The sequence below is a fragment of the Somniosus microcephalus genome, chromosome 13 (assembly GCF_052327205.1).
Source record: "Somniosus microcephalus isolate GS21.2 chromosome 13, FLI_Smic_1.0, whole genome shotgun sequence".
NCBI classification, from domain to species: domain Eukaryota; kingdom Metazoa; phylum Chordata; class Chondrichthyes; order Squaliformes; family Somniosidae; genus Somniosus; species Somniosus microcephalus.
This window is the reverse complement of record NC_140999.1, coordinates 597021-622341: the sequence shown is the minus strand read 5'-3', so window position 1 is coordinate 622341 and position 25321 is coordinate 597021. Positions and strand designations below refer to the sequence as shown.

The following is a 25321-nucleotide window of genomic DNA, read 5'->3' as shown; positions in this document are numbered from 1 at the left end:
TACTGAATTTGGATGATGAGCCATGATCGCATTGAATGACAGAGCAGGCTCGAGGGGCCGAATGGCCTACTCCTGCTCCTATCTTCTATGTTTCTATGTTTCTATGCAACACAACCTTCGAACTCTCGGTCGCGGCTGCAGAGAACAGCATCTCTCCCCCTGAATATACTGTCCCTTACCACAACTACATTCCCTTTCACTCCCCCCACTTGAATGGCCTCCTGCACCATGGTGCCATGGTCAGCTTGCTCATCCATCCTGCAGGTTTTCCCTCATCCACACAGGCAGCAAGAACCTCATACCTGTTGGACAAGGGCAAAGGCTGAGGCTCCTCCAGCACTGCACCTGGGGTCCCCTTACCTGCCTGAGTTGCAGTCACACCCTCCTGTCCCTGAGCACTAACCAGACCTGTACCACTGCCTAACCTAAGGGGTGTCCAGGTAACTCTCTCCCTCGCTGATGCCCCGCAATGTCTGCACCTCAGACTCCAGCTCAAAAACTCTTAGCTGACGTTCCTCAAGATGCAGGCACTTACTGCACATGTGGTTGTCTGGGATCACACTGCTCTCCACAAACTCCCACATGCTGCAGTTGCGACACACCACCTGCACTGCAATCCCTATATGACCTTGTTTTATTTAATTAGGTAACTTAGTTTACAGTGTAGTTTCTTGACTACTTACTTGATCTAGATTAAGTTATGGGTACTGAAATTAAATATCTACCTGTAACACAAAGCACTACAAGTAGTGTCAGCAAAAAGCAACAACTCCTTCCCCCCTTCTCCAAATTCCCACTCTCTCCAAATTCCCAAATAAAACACTCTGTTCAAATCCACACCGTTTAATCCCGCTCTGTGCAGCCCGCAGATGGGAGCAGAAAGTTGCAAAGTGACACTGATCGATTCAATGAGTGGGTAAAACTGTGGCGGATGAAGTCCGCTGTGGACCCAAGAAAGATAAATCAGAGTATTTTCTAAATGGTAAGAAGCTGGGAACTGGAGGAGCCGAGAGGTCGAGGGGCCCAAGTACAGGAATCACTAAAAACTAGTGGACAGGTGCAAAAACTAATTATGAAGGCTAATGGAATGTTGGTCTTTATCTCTGGAATACAGAGGGGAGGAAGTGATGCTTCAGCTGTACAGAGCTCTGGTCAGACCCCACCTGGATACTGGGTTCAGTTCTGGGCACCGCACCTCAGGAAAGATATATTGGCCTTGGAGAGTGGAGTGAGCCTTGGATCAGTGGAAGCATTCCTGCCTCCGAGCCCCTCTCCACGCAGACCCGGTGAGCAGGGCCAGAGCTGCGATCTCCGATTACTGGATGGAATCTAGTGGGGACTCGGGTGGAGTGAAATGCTCCAAGGAGGAGTTAACATTTGGGAAAATCACCAACATTTGTACAATGGTCAAGAGGTAGGCAAGGATCACTCGAGAGTCACAGAGAGGGGTCGAGGAGCAGGCAATGGGTCACTCGAGGGTCATAGAGGGGTGGAGGGGCAGGCAAGGGTCACTCGGGGGTCAGAAAGAGGGGTCGAGGAGCAAGCAAGGGTCACTCGAGGGTCAGACAGAGGGGTCAAGGGGCAAACAAGGGTAACTTGAAGGTCAGAGAGAGTACTTGATTCCCTCATCACAAACACCCAGCACCATTAGGAATTGGCAAACAATTTGAGCTGCTCTGACACAGTTTCTTACCTGTTCCCAGGCGATCGAGAGGATTCTGCCTTAACAGCCTGCTGATGAGATCCTGGGCTTCGGGGGGGAGAGTCTCCTCTCCTTCTGGCCAGATTATCTCATCTGCAACACATCAACAATTGAATTTAATTCCCTTTGTCCCAGGTACATCTCGAGCCCAGGGTGAAGGAAATATTGGCAGGACGTCAGGAGGTGGTTCTTAGTGGACGTGTGGGGCAGGCTGGAGGCTTGTGGCTGGAGTGAAGATCACCGAGTACAAGAGGCAGAGGCCCTGTAAAACGTCAACGGGATCTCCTGGACTAGGATCCATCGACTAAAAGGGTAGGTGAGGAGGTTTCCAGATTTTTCCCCCTAATTGGCCTGGGATTTTATCTGTTTTTGGCCTCTCCCGGAAGATTCAGGTGGGTTTGATCAAAACACATTTGGCTTTAGAACACGGAACAGGCTCACTGGACCAGTGACCTTTCCTGGCTGTTATCTTCGTATGGTTTCATCTGAAGCTGGAGCCCGCCCCCCACCAACCACAAACTGCGCCCACACCCCTCCCCTGCTCCCCCCTCCCTCCTGGCACGCCCGCTCCCCCTCCCCCACACTCTCCCTCCCCTGCTACTCCCCCCACTGCACTCGCTCCCCTCCCCCCAATGCCCGGCTGCACTCGCTCCCCCGCTCCCCCACTCCCGACCACCTCCGCTCCCTCCTCCACGCCCCCACACCCAACCACCTCCACCACTGCGTTCAACCCCGCTCCCCCACTCCCGACCACCCCTCCCCCACTGCGTTCACCCCCGCTCCCCCACTCCCAACCACCCCTCCCCCACTGCGTTCACCCCTCCCACATGCTTTACTCCCCCTGCAAGCATGTCTTAGTGTGTCTCAGTATTGCACTGATTCAGGAAGCAGTTTGCAAGCCCTCGCCCCACTCTGCCTCCCCCCCCGGCCCTCGCCCCACTCTGCCTCCCCCCCCGGCCCTCGCCCCACTCTGCCTCCCCCACCGGCCCTCGCCCCACTCTGCCTCCCCCACCGGCCCTCGCCCCACTCTGCCTCCGTCGGCCCTCACCCCACTCTGCCTCCCCCACCGGCCCTCGCCCCACTCTGCCTCCATCGGCCCTCGCCCCACTCTGCCTCCCCCCCGGCCCTCGCCCCACTCTGCCTCCCCCGGTCCTCGCCCCACTCTGCCTCCCCCGGCCCTTGCCCCACTCTGCCTCCCCCCCGGCCCTCGCCCCACTCTGCCTCCCCCGGCCCTCGCCCCACTCTGCCTCCCCCCCGGCCCTCGCCCCACTCTGCCTCCCCCGGCCCTCGCCCCACTCTGCCTCCCCCGGCCCTCGCCCCACTCTGCCTCCCCCCCGGCCCTCACCCCACTCTGCCTCCCCCGACCCTCGCCCCACTCTGCCTCCCCCGGCCCTCGCCCCACTCTGCCTCCCTCGGCCCTCGCCCCACTCTGCCTCCCTCGGCCCTCGCCCCACTCTGCCTCCCTCGGCCCTCGCCCCACTCTGCCTCCCCCCCGACCCTCGCCCCACTCTGCCTCCCCCGGCCCTCGCCCCACTCTGCCTCCCTCAGCCCTCGCCCCACTCTGCCTCCCTCGGCCCTCGCCCCACTCTGCCTCCCTCGACCCTCGCCTCACTCTGCCTCCCCCCCGGCCCTCGCCTCACTCTGCCTCCCCCCCCGGCCCTCGCCCCACTCTGCCTCCCCCGGCTCTCGCCCCACTCTGCCTCCCCCGGCCCTCGCCCCACTCTGCCTCCCCCCCGGCCCTCGCCCCACTCTGCCTCCCTCAGCCCTCGCCCCGGCCCTCGCCCCACTCTGCCTCCCTCGGCCCTCGCCCCGGCCCTCGCCCCACTCTGCCTTCCTCGGCCCTCGCCCCACTCTGCCTCCCCCCCGGCCCTCGCCCCACTCTGCCACCCCCGGCCCTCGCCCCACTCTGCCTCCCCCGGCCCTCGCCCCACTCTGCCTCCCCCCCGGCCCTCGCCCCACTCTGCCTCCCCCCCGGCCCTCGCCCTACTCTGCCTCCCCGGCCCTCGCCCCACTCTGCCTCTCCCCCGGCCCTCGCCCCACTCTGCCTCCCTCGGCCCTCGCCCCGGCCCTCGCCCCACTCTGCCTCCCCGGCCCTCGCCCCACTCTGCCTCCCCCCTGGCCCTCGCCCCACTCTGCCTCCCTCGGCCCTCGCCCTGGCCCTCGCCCCACTCTGCCTCCCTCGGCCCTCGCCCCACTCTGCCTCCCTCGGCCCTCGCCCCACTCTGCCTCCCTCGACCCTCGCCTCACTCTGCCTCCCCCGGCCCTCACCCACTTTGCCTCCCCCGGCCCTCGCCCCACTCTGCCTCCCCCGGCCCTCGCCCCACTTTGCCTCCCCCGGCCCTCGCCCCACTTTGCCTCCCCCGGCCCTCGCCCCACTCGCAGCAAGGGGCAGCCTTTGACCGTCGCAGTGCTGGAAATCCCGACTCGTTCTCTGGTGCAACTTACCGCTAACCACTTGTCCAAACAGCTCCTCCGGAGTCTCCCCAAAGAACGGAGCACAACCAACAAGGAATTCATACAGGATGACCCCCATGGCCCACCAGTCTACAGGTTTGCCATAGCCCTGCCTGAGGATCACCTCTGGTGCGATGTACTCGGGCGTCCCACAAACCTGTGAAAAACACAGCAGCTGATCAACAAACTGAGCCGAGCTTACTGCTCCCCGCGCCGCCCCCCCCCCCCCGCCCCCAACATAGTAACTGGCATCCGAAAAAAAACCCGCCTCCGACCAGACCCCTCTGACCCCACTGCCCTCTGACCCCTCCACCCTCCGACACCCCCACCGCCCTCATACTGACCACCCTCCTCCGTCTCCCGCCCCCCAACACCCCCACTTTCTGACCTCCAAACCCCCAACTTGACCCCCCATCGCCCTCAAATCTCCTTTCTGACTCCCCCTGCACTCCAACCCTCCCAACTTCTGAACCCCCCGCACTGCCCTTCAACGCTGCAACCTTCTAATCCCCCCACTGACCTCCAACCCCCCCAATGACCTCCAACCCCCCCACTGACCTCCAACCTTCCCACCGCCCTCTGAACCCCGACCCCCCACACCGCCCTCTACCCTCCCCACCGCCCTCCCATTATCCCCCCATCCTCTGACCTTCCAGCGCCCACCATTCCCCCAGCGCCCTCCGAACCTCCCCTCCACTCTCATACCTGTTTATCGATGAACTCCCGGGTGTCCTTCTCAATGTGATCCTCGTACAGGTTGGTCGTCATGTTCATGAGTCCGATCCTGGACAGCCCGAAGTCGGTCAGTTTGATGTGACCCATCGAGGTGATCAACAGGCTGCAACCACAGCGAATGGTCATCACTTACTGACCACTCGACTCTTCGCAACATCTCCTTAGGACACTCAACACATCCAGCCAACAGGGCACCCGCCATCGCCCTGTGTACAGGCGGGGGGGGGGGGCGTGGGGGTGGTGGAGGCGGGGAAGGGGGCGTCAGTGTGGGGGGGTCAGTTCAGGGGAGGGGTCAGTGTGGGGGGGTCAGCTCGGGGGAGGGGTCAGTGTGGGGGGTCCGCAGAAATGGACAGCATATGTCTAGAATATCACAGAACCTCTCCCCATCACAAAATTTATCCATCCAGTTGACTCGGCATTTCAACTTCCAAGTGCATCAGGTGAGATGGGGAAGACCCGAGCGAGGATGATGCGAGCAGGGATGACCCGAGCGGGGATGATGCGAGCGGGGATGACGCGAGCGGGGATGAAGCGAGCGGGGATGAAGCGAGCGGGGATGATGCGAGCGGGGATGATGCGAGCGGGGATGAAGCGAGCGGGGCTGAAGCGAGCGGGGATGATGCGAGCGGGGATGATGCGAGCGGGGATGACCCGAGCGGGGATGATGCGAGCGGGGATGAAGCGAGTGGGGATGACCGGAGCGGGGATGAAGCAAGCGGGGATGAAGCGAGCGGGGATGATGCGAGCGGGGATGATGCGAGCGGGGATGATGCGAGCAGGAATGACCCGATCGGGGATGATGCGAGCGGGGATGACCCGAGCGGGGATGATGCGAGCGGGGATGACCCGAGCGGGGATGATGCGAGCGGGGATGAAGCAAGCGAGGATGATGTGAGCGGGGATGATGCGAGCGGGGATGATGCGAGCGGGGATGACCCGAGGGGGGATGATGCGAGCGGGGATGGCCCGAGCGGGGATGATGCGAGCGGGGATGATGCGAGCAGGGATGAAGCGAGCGGGGATGAAGTGAGCGGGGATGAAGCGAGCGGGGATGACCCGAGCGGGGATGACCCGAGCGGGGATGACGCGAGCGGGGATGGCCCGAGCGGGGATGAAGCGAGCGGGGATGAAGCGAGCGGGGATGAAGCGAGCGGGGATGACGCGAGCGGGGATGATGCGAGCGGGGATGAAGCGAGCGGGGATGACCCGAGCGGGGGATGACCCGAGCGGGGATGACACGAGCGGGGATGACGCGAGCGGGGATGATGCGAGCGGGGATGACCTGAGCGGGGATGATGCAAGCGGGGATGAAGCGAACGGGGATGATGTGAGCGGGGATGATGCGAGCGGGGATGATGCAAGCGGGGATGACCCGAGCGGAGATGATGCGAGCGGGGATGACCCGAGCGTGGATGACCCGAGCGGGGATGACCCGAGCGGGGATGATGCGAGCGGGGATGACCCGAGCGGGGATGACGCGAGCGGGGATGACGCGAGCGGGGATGACGCGAGCGGGGATGATGCGAGCGGGGATGATGCGAGCGGGGATGATGTGAGCGGGGATGACCCGAGGGGGGATGATGCGAGCGGGGATGGCCTGAGCAGGGATGATGCGAGCGGGGATGATGCGAGCGGGGATGATGCGAGCGGGGACGAAGTGAGCGGGGATGAAGCGAGCGGGGATGACCCGAGCGGGGATGAAGCGAGCGGAGCTGAAGCAAGTGGGGATGATGCGAGCGGGGATGATGCGAGCGGGGATGACCCGAGCGAGGATGATGCGAGCGGAGCTGAAGCAAGTGGGGATGATGCGAGCGGGGATGACCCGAGCGGGGATGATGCGAGCGGGGCTGAAGCAAGCAGGGATGATGCGAGGGGAGTTGAAGCAAGCGGGGATGATGCGAGCGGGGATGATGCGAGCGGGGATGACGCGAGCGGGGATGAAGCGAGCGGGCATGAAGCGAGCGGGGGTGATGCGAGTGGGGATGAAGCGAGCGGGGATGAAGCGAGCGGGGATGATGTGAGCGGGGATGACCCAAGCGGGGATGATGTGAGCGGGGATGACCCAAGCGGGGATGATGCGAGCGGGGATGATGCGAGCGGGGATGATGCGAGCGGGGATGAAGCGAGCGGGGATGATGCAAGTGGGGATGACCCGAGCGGGGATGGTGCGAGCGGGGATGATGCGAGCGGGGATGACCCGAGCGGGAATGAAGCGAGCGGGGATGATGCGAGCGGGGATGACCCGAGCGGGGATGATGCGAGCGGGGATGAAGCGAGCGGGGACGATGTGAGCGGGGATGATGCGAGCGGGGATGACCCGAGCGGGGATGATGCGAGCAAGGATGATGCGAGCGGGGATGATGCGAGCGGGGATGATGCGAGCGAGGATGATGCGAGCGGGGATGACGCGAGCGGGGATGACGCGAGCGGGGATGATGCGAGCGGGGAGGAGTAGACCACATTTACGAGCTTTGTAAGTAGCTGCTGCCACTACCATTGGTCAGGGTGGAGAGAGAGAGAGAGAGAGAGAGAAATAGATAAAAGGAAAAAATGATGGAACGGGTGAGAAACAGAGAAACAAGACGATTGAAAAGAAAGTGAAACAGTGAGAAAGAGTTTGGGAGAAAGACAGAGGGGTAGGGAGGGCTATTCACAATATATATTAATGATCTAGACGAGGGAACTAGATGTAATATCTCCAAGTTTGCAGATGACACAAAGCTGGGTGGGCATGTGTGCTGTGAGGAGGATGCCGAGAAACTCCAGTATGATTTGGACAGGTTGGGTGATTGGGCAGATGCATGGCAGATGCAGTATAATGTGGATAAATGTGAGGTTATCCACTTTGGTAGCAAAAACAGGAAGGCAGATTATTATCTGAATGGCAATAGATTGGGAGAAGGGGAAGTGCAACGAGACCTGGGTGTCCTTGTGCACCAGTCGCTGAAGGTAAGCATGCAGGTGCAGCAGGCGGTTAAGAAGGCAAATGGTACGTTGGCCTTCGTAGCAAGAGGATTTGAGTGCAAGAACAAGGATGTCTTACTGCAGTTATACAGGGCCTTGGTGAGACCACACCTTGAGTATTGTGTGCAGTTTTGGTCGCCTTATCTGAGGAAGGATGTTCTTGCCATGGAGGGAGTGCAGCGAAGATTCACCAGACTGATACCTGGGATGGCAGGAATGACGTATGAGGAGGGATTGGGTCGATTGGGCTTATACTCGCTGGAGTTTAGAAGAATGAGAGGGGATCTCATTGAAACTTATAAAATTCTAACAGGACTAGACAGACAAGGTGCAGGAAGGATGTTCCCGATGGCGGGGGAGTCCAGAACCAGGGGTCACAGTCTAAAGATAAGGGGTAAGCCATTTAGGACAGAGATGAGGAGATATTTCTTCACCCAGAGAGTGGTGAACCTGTGGAATTCTGTACCACAGAAGGCAGTAGAGGCCAATTCATTTAATATATTCAAGAAGGGGTTGGATATATTTCTTAAGGCTAAAGGGATCAAGGGATATGGGGAGAAGGCAGGGACAGGGTACTGAGTTTGGATGATCAGCCATGATCTCATTAAATGGCGGACCAGGCTCGAGGGGCCGAATGGCTTACTCCTGCTCCTATCTTCTATGTTTCTATGAGATATAGGAACATAGGAACAGGAGGAGGCCATTTAGCTCCTTGAGCCTGCTCCGCCATTCAATGAGATCATGGCCGATCTGCGACCTAACTCCATATACCCGCCTTTGCCCCATATCACTTAATACCTTTGGTTAACAAAAATCTATCAATCTCAGATTTTAAATTAACAATTGATCTAGCATCAATTGCCATTTGTGGAAGGGAGTTCCAAACTTCTACCACCCTTTGTGTGCATAAGTGTTTCCTAACTTCACTCCTGAAAGGTCTGGCTCTAATTTCGAGGCTATATCCTCTAGTCCTAGACTCTCCCACCAGTGGAAATAATTTCTCTCTATCTATCCAATCAGTTCCCTTGAAAACTTAGATCAAATCACCCCTTAACCTTCTAAATTCCAGGGAATACAACCCTAGTTTGTATAATCTCTCCTCGTAACTTAACTCTTGGAGTCCGGGTATCATTCTGGTAAACCCTCCAAGGCCAAGATATCCTTCCTAAGGTGTGGAGCCCAGAACTGCTGAACTGGTCACAGTACATAGCAAACATTTAAAGAAATAATTCATAATTCGCAATGAATATACATTCCCTTAAGGAATAAAAATACCATGGGAAAAATGGTCCACCCATGGCTAACAAGGGAAATTAAAGACAGTATTAGATTAAAGGAAGAGGCCTATAATGTTACCAAAAATAGTAAGCCTGAGGATTGGGAGAACATAAGAAATAGGAGGAGTCGGCCATTTGGCCCCTCGCGCTTGTTCCGCCATTCAATAAGATCATCGACCTCAACTCCACTTTCCTGCACTATCCCCATATCCCTTGATTCCCACAATATCCCAAAAATTATTGATCCGTCTTAAATATACTCAACGATTGAGTCCCCACAGCCCTCTGGGGTAGAGAATTCCAAAGATTCACAACCCTCTGAGTGAAGAAATTTCTCATCTCAGTCTTAAATGGCCAACCCCTTATTCTGAGACTGTGACCCCTGGTTCTAGACTCCCCAGCCAGGGGAAACATCCTCCCTGCATCTACCCTGACAAGCTCTGTAAGAATTTTGTATGCTTCAATGAGAGCACCTCTCATCCTTCTAAACTCTAGAGAATATAGGCCTAGTCTACTCAATCTCTCCTCAAAGGACAATCCCCCCATCCCTGGAACCAGTCTGGTGAACCTTTGTTGCAGCCCTCTATGGCAAGTATATTCTTCCTTAGGTAAGGAGATCGAAACTGTACACAATACTCCAGATGTGGTCTCACCAGGGCCCTATATAATTGCAGTAAGACCTCTTTATTCTTATAGGAAATAGTGGAGAACCAAGGCTCTAGCGAGAATGAGGAACTGAAAGAAATTAGTATTAGTAAGGAAATAGTACTGGAGAAATTAATGGGACTGAAAGCCGATAAATCCCCTGGACCTGATGGCCTACATCCTAGGGTTTTAAAAGAGGTGGCTATAGAGATAGAGGGTGCATTAGTTGTCATCTTCCAAAATTCCATAGATTCTGGAACGGTACCCGTGGATTGGAAGGCAGCAAATGTAACCCCACTATTTAAGAAAGGAGGGAGAGAGAAAATGGAGAACTACAGACCAGTTAGCCTGACATCAGTAGTAGGGAAAATGCTAGAATCTATTATTAAGGACATGGTAACAGGGCACTTAGAAAATAATAATAGGATTGGGAAGAGTCAACATGGATTTATGAAAGGGAAATCGTGTTTGACAAATCTTTTAAGAGTTTTTTGAGGTTGCAGCTAGCAGGATAGATGAGGGGGAACCAGTGGATGTGGTGTATTTGGATTTTCAGTAGGCATTCGATAGGCTGTCACACAAGAGGTTATTAAACAAAATTAGGGCTCATGGAATGGGGGGTAATATACTAGCATGGATTGAGGATTGGTTAACGGACAGAAAACAGAGAGTAAGAATAAACAGGTCATTTTCAGGTTGGCAGGCTGTAACTAGTGGGGTACCGCAAGGATCAGTGCTTGGGCCTCAGCTATTCACAATTTATATCAATGATTTGGATGAGGGGACCAAATGTAATATATCCAAGTTTGCTGATGATACAAAGCTAGGTGGGAATGTAAGTTGTGAGGAGGATGCAAAGAGGCTGCAAGGGGATATAGACAGGCTAAGTGAGCGGGCAAGAACATGGCAAATGGAATATAATGTGGAGGAATGTGAAGTTATCCACTTTGGTAGAAAAAGAGAAAAGCAGAGTATTTTTAAATAGTGAGAGATTGGGAAATGTTGGTGTTCAGAGGGACCTGGGTGTCCTTGTACACAAATCACTGAAAGTTAACATGTAGGTACAGCAAGCAATTAGGAAAGCAAGTCATATGTTGGCCTTTAGTACAAGAGGATTTGAGTATAAGAGTAAAGACGTCTTACTGCAATTATATAGGGCCCTGGTGAGACCACACCTGGAGTATTGTGTACAGTTTTGGTCTCCTTACCTAAGGAAGTCATAGAGGGAGTGCAATGAAAGTTCACCAAACTGATTCTGTTAGATTCAGGAGATGGTTCTGTGATAGTGGATTGGCGGTTAGGATCAGATCAGCCATGATCTTGTTGAATGGCGGAGCAGGCTCGAGGGGCCGATTGGCCTACTCCTGCTCCTATTTCTTATGTTCTTATGATGGGGGGATTGTCCTATGAGGAGAGATTGAGTAGACTAGGCCGATATTCTCTAGAGCCTAGAAGAATGAGAGGTGATCTCATTGAAACATACACAATTCTTACAGGGCTTGACAGGGTAGATGCAGGGAGGATGTTTCCCCTGGCTGGGGAGTCTAGAACCAGGGGTCACAGTCTCAGAATAAGGTGTCGGCAATTTAAGACTGAGATTAGGAGAAATTTCTTCACTCAGAGGGTTGTGAATCTTTGGAATTCTCTACCCCAGAGGGCTGTGGTTGCTCAGTCGTTGAGTATATTCAAGACTGAGATCAATAGATTTTTGAATATGAAGGGATATGGGAATAGTGCAGGAAAGTGGAGTTGAGGTAGAAGATCAGCCATGGTCTTATTGAATGGCAGAGCAGGCTCGAGGGGCCGAATGGCCGACTCCTGCTCTTATTTCTTATGTTGTTATGTTCTTATGTACTCCAGCTGTGGTCTAACCAGCGCTTTGTATAGCTCTAGCATAACTTCTACCCCCTTGTATTCTAGTCCTCTAGATATAAAGGCCAGCATTCCATTAGCCTTTAAAAAAAATATTTTCTATACCTGTCCATGATATTTTAATGATTTATATACATGGACCTCTGAGTCTCTGGATATCCACTGTTTCTAGCTGTTCACCATTTATTTATTCTTTTTTTTTATGGAAGGTGGGCGTTGCTGGCAAAGCCAGCATTTATTGGCCATCCCTAATTGCCGTTGGGAAGGTGGTGGTGAGCTGCCTTCTTGAACCGCTGCAGTCCGCGTGGTGAAGGTACTCCCACAGTGCTGTTAGGGAGGGATTTCCAGGATTTTCACCCAGCAATGATGAAAGAACGGCGATATATTTCCAAATCAGGATGGTGTGCGACTTGGAGGAGAACCTGGAGGTGGTGGTGTTCCCATGTGCCTGCTGCCCTTGTCCTTCTAGGTGGTAAAGGTCGCGGGTTTGGGAGGGGCTCTCAAAGAAGCCTTGGCGAGTTGCTGCTGTACATCTTGTAGATGGTACACACTGCAGCCACAGTATGCCGGTGATGGAGGGAGTGAATGTTTAAGGTGGTGGATGGGGTGCCAATTAAGTGGGCTGCTTTGTCCTGGATGGTGTCAAGCTTCTTGAGTGTTGTTGGAGCTGCACTCATCTGGGCAAGTGGAGAGTGTTCCATCACACTCCTGACTAGTGCCTTGTAGATGGTGGAAAGGCTTTGGGGAGTCAGGTGAGGCACTTGCCACAGAATACCTAGCCTCTGACCTGCTCTTGTTGCCACAGTATTTATGTGACTGGTCCAGTTAAGTTTCTGGTTAATGGTGACCCCCAGGATGTTGATGGTGGGGGATTCGGCGATGGTAATGCCGTTGAATGTTAAGGGGCAGTGGTTAGACTCTCGCTTGTTAAAGATAGTCATTGCCTGGCACTTGTGTGGTGCGAATGTTACCTGCCACTTATCAGCCCAAGCCTGAATGTCGTCCAGGTCTTGTTGAATGCGGGCATGGACTGCTCCATTATCTGAGGAGTTGTAAATGGCACTGAACACTGTGCAGTCATCAGCAAACATCCCCATTTCTGACCTTAGGATGGAGGGAAGGTCATTGATGAAGCAGCTGAAGGAGGTTGGGCCTGGGACACTGCCCTGAGGAACTCCTGCAGCAAAGTGCTGGGGCTGTGATGATGAATTCAACCACCACAACCATCTTCCTTTGTGCCATGTATAACTCCAGCCAGTGGAGACTATTATCCTCGATTCCCATTGAATTGAGTTTTACAAGGGTTCGTTGATGCCACACTCGGTCAAATGCTGCCTTGATGTCAAGGGCAGTCACTCACCTCACCTCTGGAATTCAGCTCCTTTGTCCATGTTTGGACCAAGGCTGTAATGAGGTCGGGAGCCAAGTGGTCTTGGCGGAACCCAAACTGGGCATCAGTGAGCAGGTTATTGGTGAGTAAGTGCCGCTTGATAGCACTGTCGATGACACCTTCCATCACTTTGCTGATGATTGAGAGTAGACTGGTGGGGCGGTTGTAGTGTATGTACTTTGAAGAAGGAACTATATTCTGCAGCCCCTGTATACTGCAGTACCAGTAGTGACCACCCCGGTATATAAGCCTGTGTAGTAACTTTGTATAGTAGTTCCAGTTTTGTCTCCATTCAGTAAACACCTGTTATAACCAACTCCTGCAGTCCGTGTCTCAATTACACACGGACGTTACACTGGCGACGAACAGATCCGAACTTACCTACAGTTCTGCACCACCTCACGGGGATCCATCCCTGAAGCAAAGTTGTTAGAGGTCGAGGCCAGAAGGAAGAAATCCAAAAAGAAAAAACAAACAAACAGAAGAAACGGGCGTCGACCGTGGGCAAATGCCCTCTGATTCATCGAATTCGAAGATTTGCAGGAGAGGCTGTCGAGAGCTGGGCTTGGTTATCCAGTCTATGGTGTTCCAGCTAATCGGGCTGGTGGCAGGTAGTACACTGATCTTTCCTGGGCTGCGGTGGGCTAGAGCTCGATCGGGTGGCTTTTCAACGGGGCCGAGCAGCGTTGTCGGGAAGAGGAGAGAGAGAGAGAGGGTGGAGCACACAGGGCGCGGCCGGTGCTACGAAGCCGGGCAGCGTACAGACCCGAGAAGAGGGAGGAAAGTGTCCCATAGGGTCTGCTCTGACGACAGGAACAGTAATTAAAATAAAAGAAATTAGAAGCGCAGAAAGCCACGAGGAGCTGCAGTTTGCCACGGGGACCGCGGAGAGCGGCGTTGGCAGCAGCGCGGGGGGGAAGTGCGCGAAGACCATAGGGCGTCGCCATCAAGGCATAAAAATGCCAGCAACAGCGCTAGCAGCAGCGGAAAAGACAGAAAGCGCGGGAGGCGCCATCTTAATCCAGCGGGGAAGAAGGCAAAGCGCGGGAGGCGCCATTTTGTTCAATCGGGGAAGAAGGCAAAGCGCGGGAGGCGCCATCTTAGATCTCCAAGATGCCGAAGACTGGCAATATCACTGCCTTCGATAATGCAATAGAAGACTGGACCACGTATGTGGAAAGAGTCGAAGTATATTGCAAGGCAAATAAAGTAGCCGATGAGAAAAAGGCATCGGTACTACTAAACTTAATGGGCGCAAGAACATACGGCCTATTGCGGAACCTGATCACTCCAGTCAAACCGATGGCGAAGAGTTTTAACGAAATTGTTGATATCCTACAGGAACACCTAAATCCTACACCGCTGCTGATAGCAGAAAGATTTAAATTCCACAAGAGAAATCAGCATAAAGATGAGAGCAATGCTGATTACCTTACGGAACTATGCAAGCTATCAACACACTGCCAGTTCGGAGCAGGACTGGCAGATACCCTACGGGACAAATTTGTCTGTGGACTCCTGAGTGAAGGAACCCAGAAGAGGTTACTCTCAGAGAAAGAGCTGACGCTAGATAAGGCTTTCAGCGTGGCAGTATCGTACGAAGCAGCAGCAAGGGGAGCTGCAGAAATACAGCAAAAGCCACAGGAATACGGCACCCATGAAATGACACGGGGATTTGAAAAATGTTATCGCTGCAGCAGAACAACCCATGACCAGAAGGACTGCTGGTCCAAGGACAAAACATGCAGGCAATGCGGAAAGATGGGACACATTGCACGAGTTTGCAGGTCCGAGAAGAAGACTAACGACAACAAAAAGACTACTAAGGAAAAGTACAGGAAAGTACAAAAGATGACGGACAGTAGTTCCGAAGACCAGCAGAGCGACAGTGAATCCGGGAACAAGAGACTAAGCTGTCTCAAACTACACAACATAATTGCAAAAGAGGATCACCGAACCATTTGGGTCACCCTCACGATAGCAGGGTCCCAAGACAAAATGGAATTGGATACAGGATCAGCCCTGACCGTCATGAATCGACGAGACTACGAGCGGCTATTCTCACACATACCCTTGAAAGACGCATCCATTGTCTTGAAGACATATACGGGGCAGAAAGTATACCCCAGAGGGAAAATAAGGGTGCCTGTCGAATACAACGGCAAGGAAATACAGAAATTGTATCTGTACATACTGCAAGATGGTGGACCACCGTTATTGGGACGTGAATGGATCAGAAAGATAAGTTTAGACTGGCACTCCATTCAGGCACTGACGGTGGCTGGTAAAAAGGATGACGACGTCACACCTGGACGATTGTCAAAAGTCTTGGCTAACGCTAAAGAGGTATTTCAACAAGAACTGGGAACTCTTAAAGGCGTAACCGCCTCAATAAAAATAGAAGAGAATGCAATTCCCAAGTTTTTCAAAGCAAGACCGGTACCGTATGCAATTCGCCCAGCCGTCGAGGCAGAGCTGGAGAATCTGGAGAATGCAGGCGTGCTAACTAAGGTAGACTGGAGCGAGTGGGCAACACCCATCGTTCCTGTCATGAAGAAAACGTTAAACAATAAGTCTGAGGAGCCAAGGAAGGTTCGCATCTGTGGGGACTTCAAGGTGACTGTGAACCCAGTCCTTCACACAGTACAGTATCCTCTTCCGAGGATAGAAGATATTTTCGCCTCACTATCTGGAGGGAAACGTTTTACAAAAATTGACCTAGCGCAAGCATATTTGCAGATGGAGGTTGAAGAATCCTCTAGGAAATATCTCACGATAAACACTCACAAAGGTCTTTACCAATATAATCGACTGGTATTCGGAGTTGCATCAGCTCCGGCTATATGGCAAAGAGCGATGGAACAAGTCCTGCAAGGGATTCCGGGGACTCAGTGTTACTTGGACGACATCCTAGTGACAGGTGAAAATGACAGTGAACACCTTGCCAACCTAGAGCAGGTGCTCACTAGACTAAGAGAACATGGGCTACGAGCCAATCGCCCCAAGTGCAAGTTTTTTAAGAAACAAATATCGTATTGTGGCCACGTGATTGATGAAGAAGGGTTACATAAGTCCCCTGACAAAATTGAAGCGGTAGTTAAGGCTCCAGCACCTGAAAATGTGTCGCAACTGAGGTCATTCCTCGGATTGGTGAATTACTACCATAAGTTTTTGCCGAATTTGTCCACAATTCTGCACCCACTGAACGCCCTGCTACAAACTGGAGTAGCATGGAAATGGAGCGATGAATGTAAGCGGGCCTTTCAGAAGTGTAAAGGCCTGATCACTTCAAGAGAAGTATTAACATAGAAACATAGAAGATAGGAGCAGGAGTAGGCCATTTGGCCCTTCGAGCCTGCTCCGCCATTCAACGAGATCATGGCTGATCATCCAAACCCTAGCACCCGGTCCCTACACTGACAGCCATCCCACCCAAGCCCTATCCCTGTAACCCCGTAACCCCACGTATTTAATCCCCCCTAACACTAAGGGCCAATTTTTATCATGGCCAATCAACCTAACCCGCACATCTTTGGACTGTGGGAGGAAACTATTGGCTCACTACAACCCATCACTACCGATAAGACTGGCGTATGATGCGTCTCCCTACGGCGTTGGAGCGGTACTGTCACATAAATCCCTTGATCGTTCAGAGAGGCCGATAGCTTTTGCGTCACGCTCGTTAACTGCAGCCGAGCGTAACTACGCGCAGATTGACAGAGAGGCCCTCAGCCTGGTGTGGGGGGTGAAGAAGTTCAATCACTACCTGCACGGACAGAAATTTACTCTACTGACTGATCATCAACCTCTTGTCTCCATTTTCAACCCTAGGAAGGGCGTCCCGATAATGACAGCACAACGGCTACAGAGGTGGTCCCTTTTCCTAGGGGCACACCAATATGACATCGAGTACAAAGGAACTAAACAGCATGGGAATGCTGATGGATTGTCGCGCCTACCGTTGCCGACGGTGGAAGAAGCACCTGCAGTGGATCCTGTGGAGATATTCCACTCGACCATAGTCGAATGTCTACCTGTGACGAATGCAAACATAGAAAAGGAAACACGAAATGACCCGACACTCTCCAGGGTCCATGATTTAACGCTGAAGGGATGGCCAGCACATGGCGAACCACTGTTGCCAGCATTCTTGCCGAGAAGAGAACAGCTGTCAGTGTGCCGAGGAACCTTGATATGTGGATCCAGAGTAGTAATTCCACCCAAATTGAAGGATAGAGTGCTCAATGAGCTTCATGAGGGTCATCTGGGAGGGGTAAAAATGAAGAACTTAGCCAAAGCGTTTGTGTGGTGGCCAGGAATCGATAGAGAAATCGAAGAGATGACCAAGAGCTGTACAGGATGCCAGAAGGTCCAAAACGCCCCACCACAAGCCCCTCTACATCCATGGGAGTGGCCCTCATCTCCATGGCAAAGGGTGCACATTGATTTTGCTGGTCCCTTCATGGACTCGATGTTTTTAATTGCGGTGGATGCACATTCAAAGTGGCCAGAGGTAATAAAAATGTCCTCAACCACCACAGAAAAAACCATCACAGTCTTACGAACCATATTCGCCAGAAATGGGCTGCCTGAATAGATTTGCTCCGACAATGGACCACAGTTTGTGTCTGAAGAATTCCGGAGGTTCTTAAAGAACAATGGTGTTAAGCATTACACATCCGCCCCATATCATCCAGCCACCAATGGATTGGCTGAGAGGTTCGTTCAAACATTCAAGAAGGCTATCAAGGCAATGTGTAATGAAGACATACCCCTACAACACAAGGTGGATAACTTCTTGTTTGCCTACCGGAATGCGACACATGCGGTTACCAACCAAACTCCAGCCATGATGTTCTTCAATCGAAGACTAAGATGCCGCTTGGATTTGGTTAAGCCAAACATCAGAAGAGATGTGGAGAACAGGCAGTTTCAGAATATGAATGAAAGGCCAACCAGGAGTTTTAAGATAGGTCAACCAGTTTTGGCCCGGGACTACCGCACAGAGAAGTGGCAGCCAGGAACGATCTGCACACGGCAAGGACCTCTAATGTATACCGTGGACGTTGGAGAGAGCATTGTAAGACGCCATGCTGACCAGATTCTAGAGTCACTGGAAAACGTCAAATCCACACCACGATCCGATACACCTGGTGATGAAACCGAAGTACTAATTGCATCTACCTCAGAATCGGTGATATTGGAAGCAGACGAACCAAACAACGACGTTGATCCCGAATCAACTTTGCCAGAAGAACCTGATACCCCAAAGAGGCGTTATCTGGACAGAATCAGGAAGCCTCCTCAAAGACTGAATTTATAATTGCTTAACTTCAGCTAATGTATATAGCAACTGTAATTGTAAATATGTTATTTAATTATTAATCGAATGTTATGTACTGTTTAGCTAAAAGGGGAGGAATTGTAGTGTATGTACTTTGAAGAAGGAACTATATTCTGCAGCCCCTGTATACTGCAGTACCAGTAGTGACCACCCCGGTATATAAGCCTGTGTAGTAACTTTGTATAGTAGTTCCAGTTTTGTCTCCATTCAGTAAACACCTGTTATAACCAACTCTTGCAGTCCGTGTCTCAATTACACACGGACGTTACAGCGGTAATTGGCCGGATTGGATTTGTCTTGTCCTGCTTTTTGTGGACAGGATATACATGGGCAGTTTTCCACATTGTCAGATAGATGCCAGTCTTGTAGCTGTACTGGAACAGCTTGGCTAGAGGCGCTGCTAGTTCTGGAGCACAAGTCTTCAGCACAATAGCCGGGATGTTGTCAGGGCCCATAGCCTTTGCTGTATCCAGTGCGCTCAGCTGTTTCTTGATATCACGTGGAATGAATCGAATTGGCTGAAGACTGGCTTCTGTGATGATGGGGACCTCAGGAGTAGGCCGATATGGATCATCCACTCGGCACTTCTGGCTGAAGATGGTTGCAATCACTTCAGCCTTGTCTTTTGCACTCACGTGCTGGGCTCTGCTATCATTGAGGATGGGGATATTCATGGCGCCTCCTCCACCCGTTAGTTGTTTATTTGTCCACCACCATTCACGACTGAATGTGGCAGGACTGCAGAGCTTTGATCTGATCCGTTGATTGTGGGATCGCTTAGCTCTGTCTATAGCATGCTGCTTCTGCTTTTTAACATGCATGTAGTCCTGTGTTGCAGCTTCCCCAGGTTGGCACCTCATTTTTAGGTACGCCTGGTGCTGCTCCTGGCATGCTCTTCTACACTCCTTATTGAGCTTCAACTTTAGCTAACAGCCTCTTATGAGGGACTTTATCAAATGCCTTCTGTAAGTCCATTTAAATCACATCCATAGACAGGGCGAGAGACAGGGAGGGAGGGAGGGAGAGAGAGAGGCAGAGACACAGACAGTGAGGGCGAGAGAGAGAGAGGCAGGGAGGGTGAGAGAGAGAGCAAGAGAGAGGGAGAGATAGACAGACAAGGAGGGTGCGAGGGGGGGCGGGCACGGGTGAGGGCGAGGTGGGGAGCGATGGCCAGGGAGGGAGGGCCAGGGAGTGTGTGGCTGTCAATATTCGATGCTTTGCCCAGCTTGTGAAGCTCAGGTTTTCTAACGTGACCTTTCTTACTTGTCTGGTTTGAGGTCCCGATGCACAATGCCATAGTTGTGGAGATATTCCAGGGCCAGAACTGTTTCTGCAAAATACATCCTGGTCATGTCAACCGGCAGGGGACCAATATTCTTCAGGAGATTGGCGCAGTCTCCACCTAAACACATGGAGCAGATACAGTCAGACCCAGCGCTGGTACCTTGTCCATCCCCGATTTTAATTGTTCCACTATTGGCGGCCGTGCCTTCAGCTGCCTGGGCCCTAAGTTCCAGAATTCCCTCCCTAAACCTCTCCGCCTCTCTCTCCTCCTTTGGGACGCTCCTTAAAAACTATCTCTTTGACCAAGCTTTTGGTCTCCTGCCCTAATATCTCCGAATGTGGCTTGTTGTTGAATTATGTTTGATAATCGCTCCTGTGAAGCACCTTGGGACATTTTACTATGTTAAAGGCGCTATATAAATGCAAATTGTTGTTGTTAGCACAGAAATGAGAACCATTCGTGGGGTCAGTCGGTTACAGACTTTGCCCCTCTCGCCGTGCCAAGCACAGAATGGACAAGGTCAGACCTCCACATTGGCTCAATCCATTCGTCAAAGAAGGGTAGCATTTCCGTGTGTGTTCTCTTGATTGCCCGCCCTAACTCGGCATTTTACCATTGACAGCATTTCTTTGTGTAGCCGCTGAAGTTATGGTGCAAGATTGGCGGAAACGGTAAAAATTCTGTGTCAGTCGCTCCAGCCGTCTGTTAATTGCGGTGAAGGAGAATCTCAGCGTGTGTCTCCTAATCTCCTGCCCTAATCTCCTGCAATAACCTCAGCCCAAGCCTCGGAGAAACTGCAGTGTTCAGCCATTTATGTTGTTTCACCAGAGGTTCTGCGGATCAACCGCAGAAGATGGGCATAGACCTGAATATACCCTGTCCCACCGCGCCGGCATTCCCCGTCGCACCGCGCCAGCATTCCCCGTCCCACCGCGCCAGCATTCCTCGTCCCACCGCGCCGGCATTCCCCGGCCCACCGTGCCGGCATTCCCCGTCCCACTGCGCCAGCATTCCCCGGCCCACCGCACCGGCAGTCCCCGGCCCACCGCGCCGGCAGCCCCCGGCTCTGTATTTAATGTGCTGAGCCCAAGTGGTTGCGGTAATGCACCAGGTGACGTGTGTTACAGACACAGTCCACTGAGTTCATTAAACGTAGTCACGCTGGGTTAGTGCATTAAATGGACTCACTCCGGATCAGCACATCAAGCTCACCGAATCCAAAACATCCATCGTGGCTTGAAGTTGATTGAGTGAGTGTGGCTAAACAAACTTTTAATGATGGTGCATTTTACCCTGGTGTCACGGGCACAATATCTCGATATTGGGAAATAACGCAGTCATGGAACCAAACCCTGGTCACAACTTCAGATTGACAAACGCGAGTGGCCTGGGCCCTGTGCTGCTGCCGATCCTCCGGCTTACCTTCCACATACTCCATCACCATGCAGAGGTGGCGCCTGGTTTCGAAGGAGCAATACATGCTGACAACAAATGGGTTCTCAGCGAAAGTCAGAATGTCGCGCTCTACAAACACCTGCTGGATTTGATTCCTCAGGATCAGGTTGTGTTTGTTGACCTTCTTCATGGCGAATCGCTGCCTTGTTTCTGTGTGTCGGACGAGGTACACGGCCCTAGGGACACAAACACCAGCTCAAATCATTCAGTTACTGCAACTCACTGCTGCTCAAGGGAAGGATTTGAAAGTAATGAGTCTTTGACCTACCCATACGCTCCGTTACTGATCAGTTTAATTGTCTCAAAATCGCACTCACTGGGTTTTCTGCGCGATGGAATCGATATGACTCGGTTCTGACAAAACAACATTTTTTGAATTAAAAATGATCATTCTTTCCTTACCAGAGATTCAGTGGAAAATATGGAATTGCAGCCCTGAGAAACTAAAAAAAATTCACACCACTGACCCCATCAACTACCGATCTTCAATTTACTGCCCCTGGCCCTGCACTATTGCTTTTCATAACCTCAGGGCTTTCCAAAGCGCTTTACAGCCAATGAAGTACTTTTTGAAGTGTAGCCACTGTTGTAATGTAGGAAACGCAACAGCCAATTTGCACACAGCAAGCTCCCACAAACAGCAATGTGATAATGACCAGATAATCTTCTTTAGTGATTATTTGGTTGAAGGATAAATATTGGCCCCAGGTCACCAGGGAAAACTCCCCTGCTGTTCTTCTAATAGTGCCATGGGATCTTTTACATCCATCTGAGAGGGCAGACAGGGCCTTGGTTTAATATCTCATCCGAAAGATGGCACCTCCGACAGTGCAGCACTCCCTCAGTACTGCCCATCCGACAGTGCAGCGCTCCCTCAGTGCTGCCCCTCCGACAGTGCAGCGCTCCCTCAGTACTGCACCTCCAGCAGTGCAGCGTTCCCTCAGTACTGCCCCTCTGACAGTGCGGCACTCCCTCAGTACTGACCCTGCGACAGTGCAGCACTCCCTCAGTACTGACCCTCCGACAGTACAGCTCTCCCTCAGTACTGCCCCTCCAACAGTGCAGCGCTCCCTCAGTACTGCACCTCCAGCAGTGCAGCGCTCCCTCAGTACTGCCCCGCCAACAGTGCAGTGCTCCCTCAGTACTGCCCCTCCGACAGTGCAGCGCTCCCTCAGTACTGTCCCTCCAACAGTGCAGCGCTCCCTCAGTACTGCCCCTCCGACAGTGCGGCGCTCCCTCAGTACTGACCCTCCGACAGTGCAGCTCTCCCTCAGTACTGCCCCTCCAACAGTGCAGCGCTCCCTCAGTACTGCCCCTCCGACAGTGCAGTGCTCCCTCAGGACAGTACTGACTCTCCGACAGTGCAGCGCTCCCTCAGTACTGCCCCTCCGACAGTGCAGCACTCCCTCAGTACTGACCCTCCGACAGTGCAGCGCTCCCTCAGTACTGCCCCTCCGACAGTGCAGTGCTCCCTCAGTACAGTACTGACTCTCCGACAGTGCAGCGCTCCCTCAGTACTGCCCCTCCGACAGTGCAGCACTCCCTCAGTACTGCCCCTCTGACAGTGCAGCACTCCCTCAGTATTGCCCCTCCGACAGTGCAGCACTCCCTCAGTACTGACTCTCCGACAGTGCAGCGCTCCCTCAGTACTGCCCCTCCGACAGTGCAGCACTCCCTCAGTACTGCCCCTCTGACAGTGCAGCACTCCCTCAGTACTGCCCCTCTGACAGTGCCGCACTCCCTCAGTACTGACTCTCCGACAGTGCAGCGCTCCCTCAGTACTGCCCCTCCGACAGTGCGGCGCTCCCTCAGTACTGCCCCTCCGACAGTGCAGCGCTCCCTCAGTACTGCCCCTCCGACAGTGCAGCGCTCCCTCAGTACTGCCCCTCCGACAGTGCAGCGCTCCCTCAGTACTGCCCCTCCGACAGTGCAGCGCTCCCTCAGTACTGCCCCTCCGACAGTGCAGCGCTCCCTCAGTACTGACTCTCCGACAGTGCAGTGCTCCCTCAGTACTGCCCCTCCGACAGTGCAGTGCTCCCTCAGTACAGTACTGCCCCTCCGACAGTGCGGCGCTCCCTCAGTACTGCCCCTCTGACAGTGCGGCACTCCCTCAGTACTGCCCCTCCGACAGTGCAGCACTCCCTCAGTACTGCCCCTCCGACAGTGCAGCGCTCCCTCAGTACTGCCCCTCCGACAGTGCAGTGCTCCCTCAGTACAGTACTGCCCCTCCGACAGTGCGGCGCTCCCTCAGTACTGCCCCTCCGACAGTGCAGCGCTCCCTCAGTACTGCCCCTCCGACAGTGCAGCACTCCCTCAGTACTGCCCCTCTGACAGTGCAGCACTCCCTCAGTATTGCCCCTCCGACAGTGCAGCGCTCCCTCAGTACTGCCCCTCCGACAGTGCAGTGCTCCCTCAGGACAGTACTGACTCTCCGACAGTGCAGCGCTCCCTCAGTACTGCCCCTCCGACAGTGCAGCACTCCCTCAGTACTGACCCTCCGACAGTGCAGCGCTCCCTCAGTACTGCCCCTCCGACAGTGCAGTGCTCCCTCAGTACAGTACTGACTCTCCGACAGTGCAGCGCTCCCTCAGTACTGCCCCTCCGACAGTGCAGCACTCCCTCAGTACTGCCCCTCTGACAGTGCAGCACTCCCTCAGTATTGCCCCTCCGACAGTGCAGCACTCCCTCAGTACTGACTCTCCGACAGTGCAGCGCTCCCTCAGTACTGCCCCTCCGACAGTGCAGCACTCCCTCAGTACTGCCCCTCTGACAGTGCAGCACTCCCTCAGTACTGCCCCTCTGACAGTGCCGCACTCCCTCAGTACTGACTCTCCGACAGTGCAGCGCTCCCTCAGTACTGCCCCTCCGACAGTGCGGCGCTCCCTCAGTACTGCCCCTCCGACAGTGCAGCGCTCCCTCAGTACTGCCCCTCCGACAGTGCAGCGCTCCCTCAGTACTGCCCCTCCGACAGTGCAGCGCTCCCTCAGTACTGCCCCTCCGACAGTGCAGCGCTCCCTCAGTACTGCCCCTCCGACAGTGCAGCGCTCCCTCAGTACTGACTCTCCGACAGTGCAGTGCTCCCTCAGTACTGCCCCTCCGACAGTGCAGTGCTCCCTCAGTACAGTACTGCCCCTCCGACAGTGCGGCGCTCCCTCAGTACTGCCCCTCTGACAGTGCGGCACTCCCTCAGTACTGCCCCTCCGACAGTGCAGCACTCCCTCAGTACTGCCCCTCCGACAGTGCAGCGCTCCCTCAGTACTGCCCCTCCGACAGTGCAGTGCTCCCTCAGTACAGTACTGCCCCTCCGACAGTGCGGCGCTCCCTCAGTACTGCCCCTCTGACAGTGCAGCGCTCCCTCAGTACTGCCCCTCCGACAGTGCAGCGCTCCCTCAGTACTGCCCCTCCGACAGTGCAGCACTCCCTCAGTACTGCCCCTCCGACAGTGCAGCGCTCCCTCAGTACTGCCCCTCCGACAGTGCAGCGCTCCCTCAGTACTGCACTGGGGGTGTTGGCCTGGGTTATGCGCTCAAGTCTCTGGAGTGGGACTTGAATCTGCGACCTTCTGACTATTGCTCCTCACTCTGAACTATTGCCCCTCTATCACATCCATATTCCTGCACTTCAACATCAAAAACTTCTTATATCTGAAAAGAGAAAAGATAATTATATCTACTCACATCCTGAAAATCATCCGTATCCGGGGAGATTGTGTTAAAACCGTCCAACTGAACCATTTCTGGATAAACAAACATAATTGCAAATTGGAGTAAATTCTGCACACACAATACGCGTGAAATCCACGTAGAGTTATAGGCCTAGAAATTCAGTATCGCCACTTTTGGGGCTGTAAAGTCGGGCGGCCGCTAAAGTTTGCGCCCAGCGCAAGTGGAGGCCACTTCGCCGATATTCAGTAGCTTTGGCCAAGGAGTTTGCTCGAGCGCTAAAACTGGCGATGCACGGCTATCTTTAGGCGCTAAGCCGGCGGTGCAGAGTGATACCGCCGAGGCCGGGCGCAGCGCAGGTGCGGTCATTTCTTGATTGACAGCAGACACCCTGGCGCCGGCCAGCTCTTAAAGGGGGAAGGGTAGATTTGGTCTGCTGCCACGCCCTGGATACTGCAGCCCTCCAGCTAGGCCTAAACACTACTGCTGGAGAGAAATAGCGCCAGGAAGGATGCAGAGGGCCCGTGAGCGAGCGC

At 53.7% G+C, this 25321-nt stretch overlaps 1 protein-coding gene across 2 annotated transcripts in view; it reads right to left on the bottom strand.

The window, feature by feature from the left end:
• Positions 1 to 25321, bottom strand: part of LOC147107937 (microtubule-associated serine/threonine-protein kinase 3-like) — a 177255-nt gene that overhangs the window by 67986 nt on the left and 83948 nt on the right. For both annotated transcript variants that reach the window (XM_086004302.1, XM_086004303.1), the window contains 7 exons: positions 24801 to 24859; positions 21392 to 21477; positions 21091 to 21299; positions 19647 to 19785; positions 4862 to 4994; positions 4148 to 4313; positions 1694 to 1795 (listed from right to left, as the gene is read on the bottom strand). In XM_086004302.1, coding sequence (XP_085860428.1) covers positions 1694 to 1795; positions 4148 to 4313; positions 4862 to 4994; positions 19647 to 19785; positions 21091 to 21299; positions 21392 to 21477; positions 24801 to 24859 — 894 coding nt within the window. The remainder of the gene's footprint in view (positions 1 to 1693; positions 1796 to 4147; positions 4314 to 4861; positions 4995 to 19646; positions 19786 to 21090; positions 21300 to 21391; positions 21478 to 24800; positions 24860 to 25321) is intronic.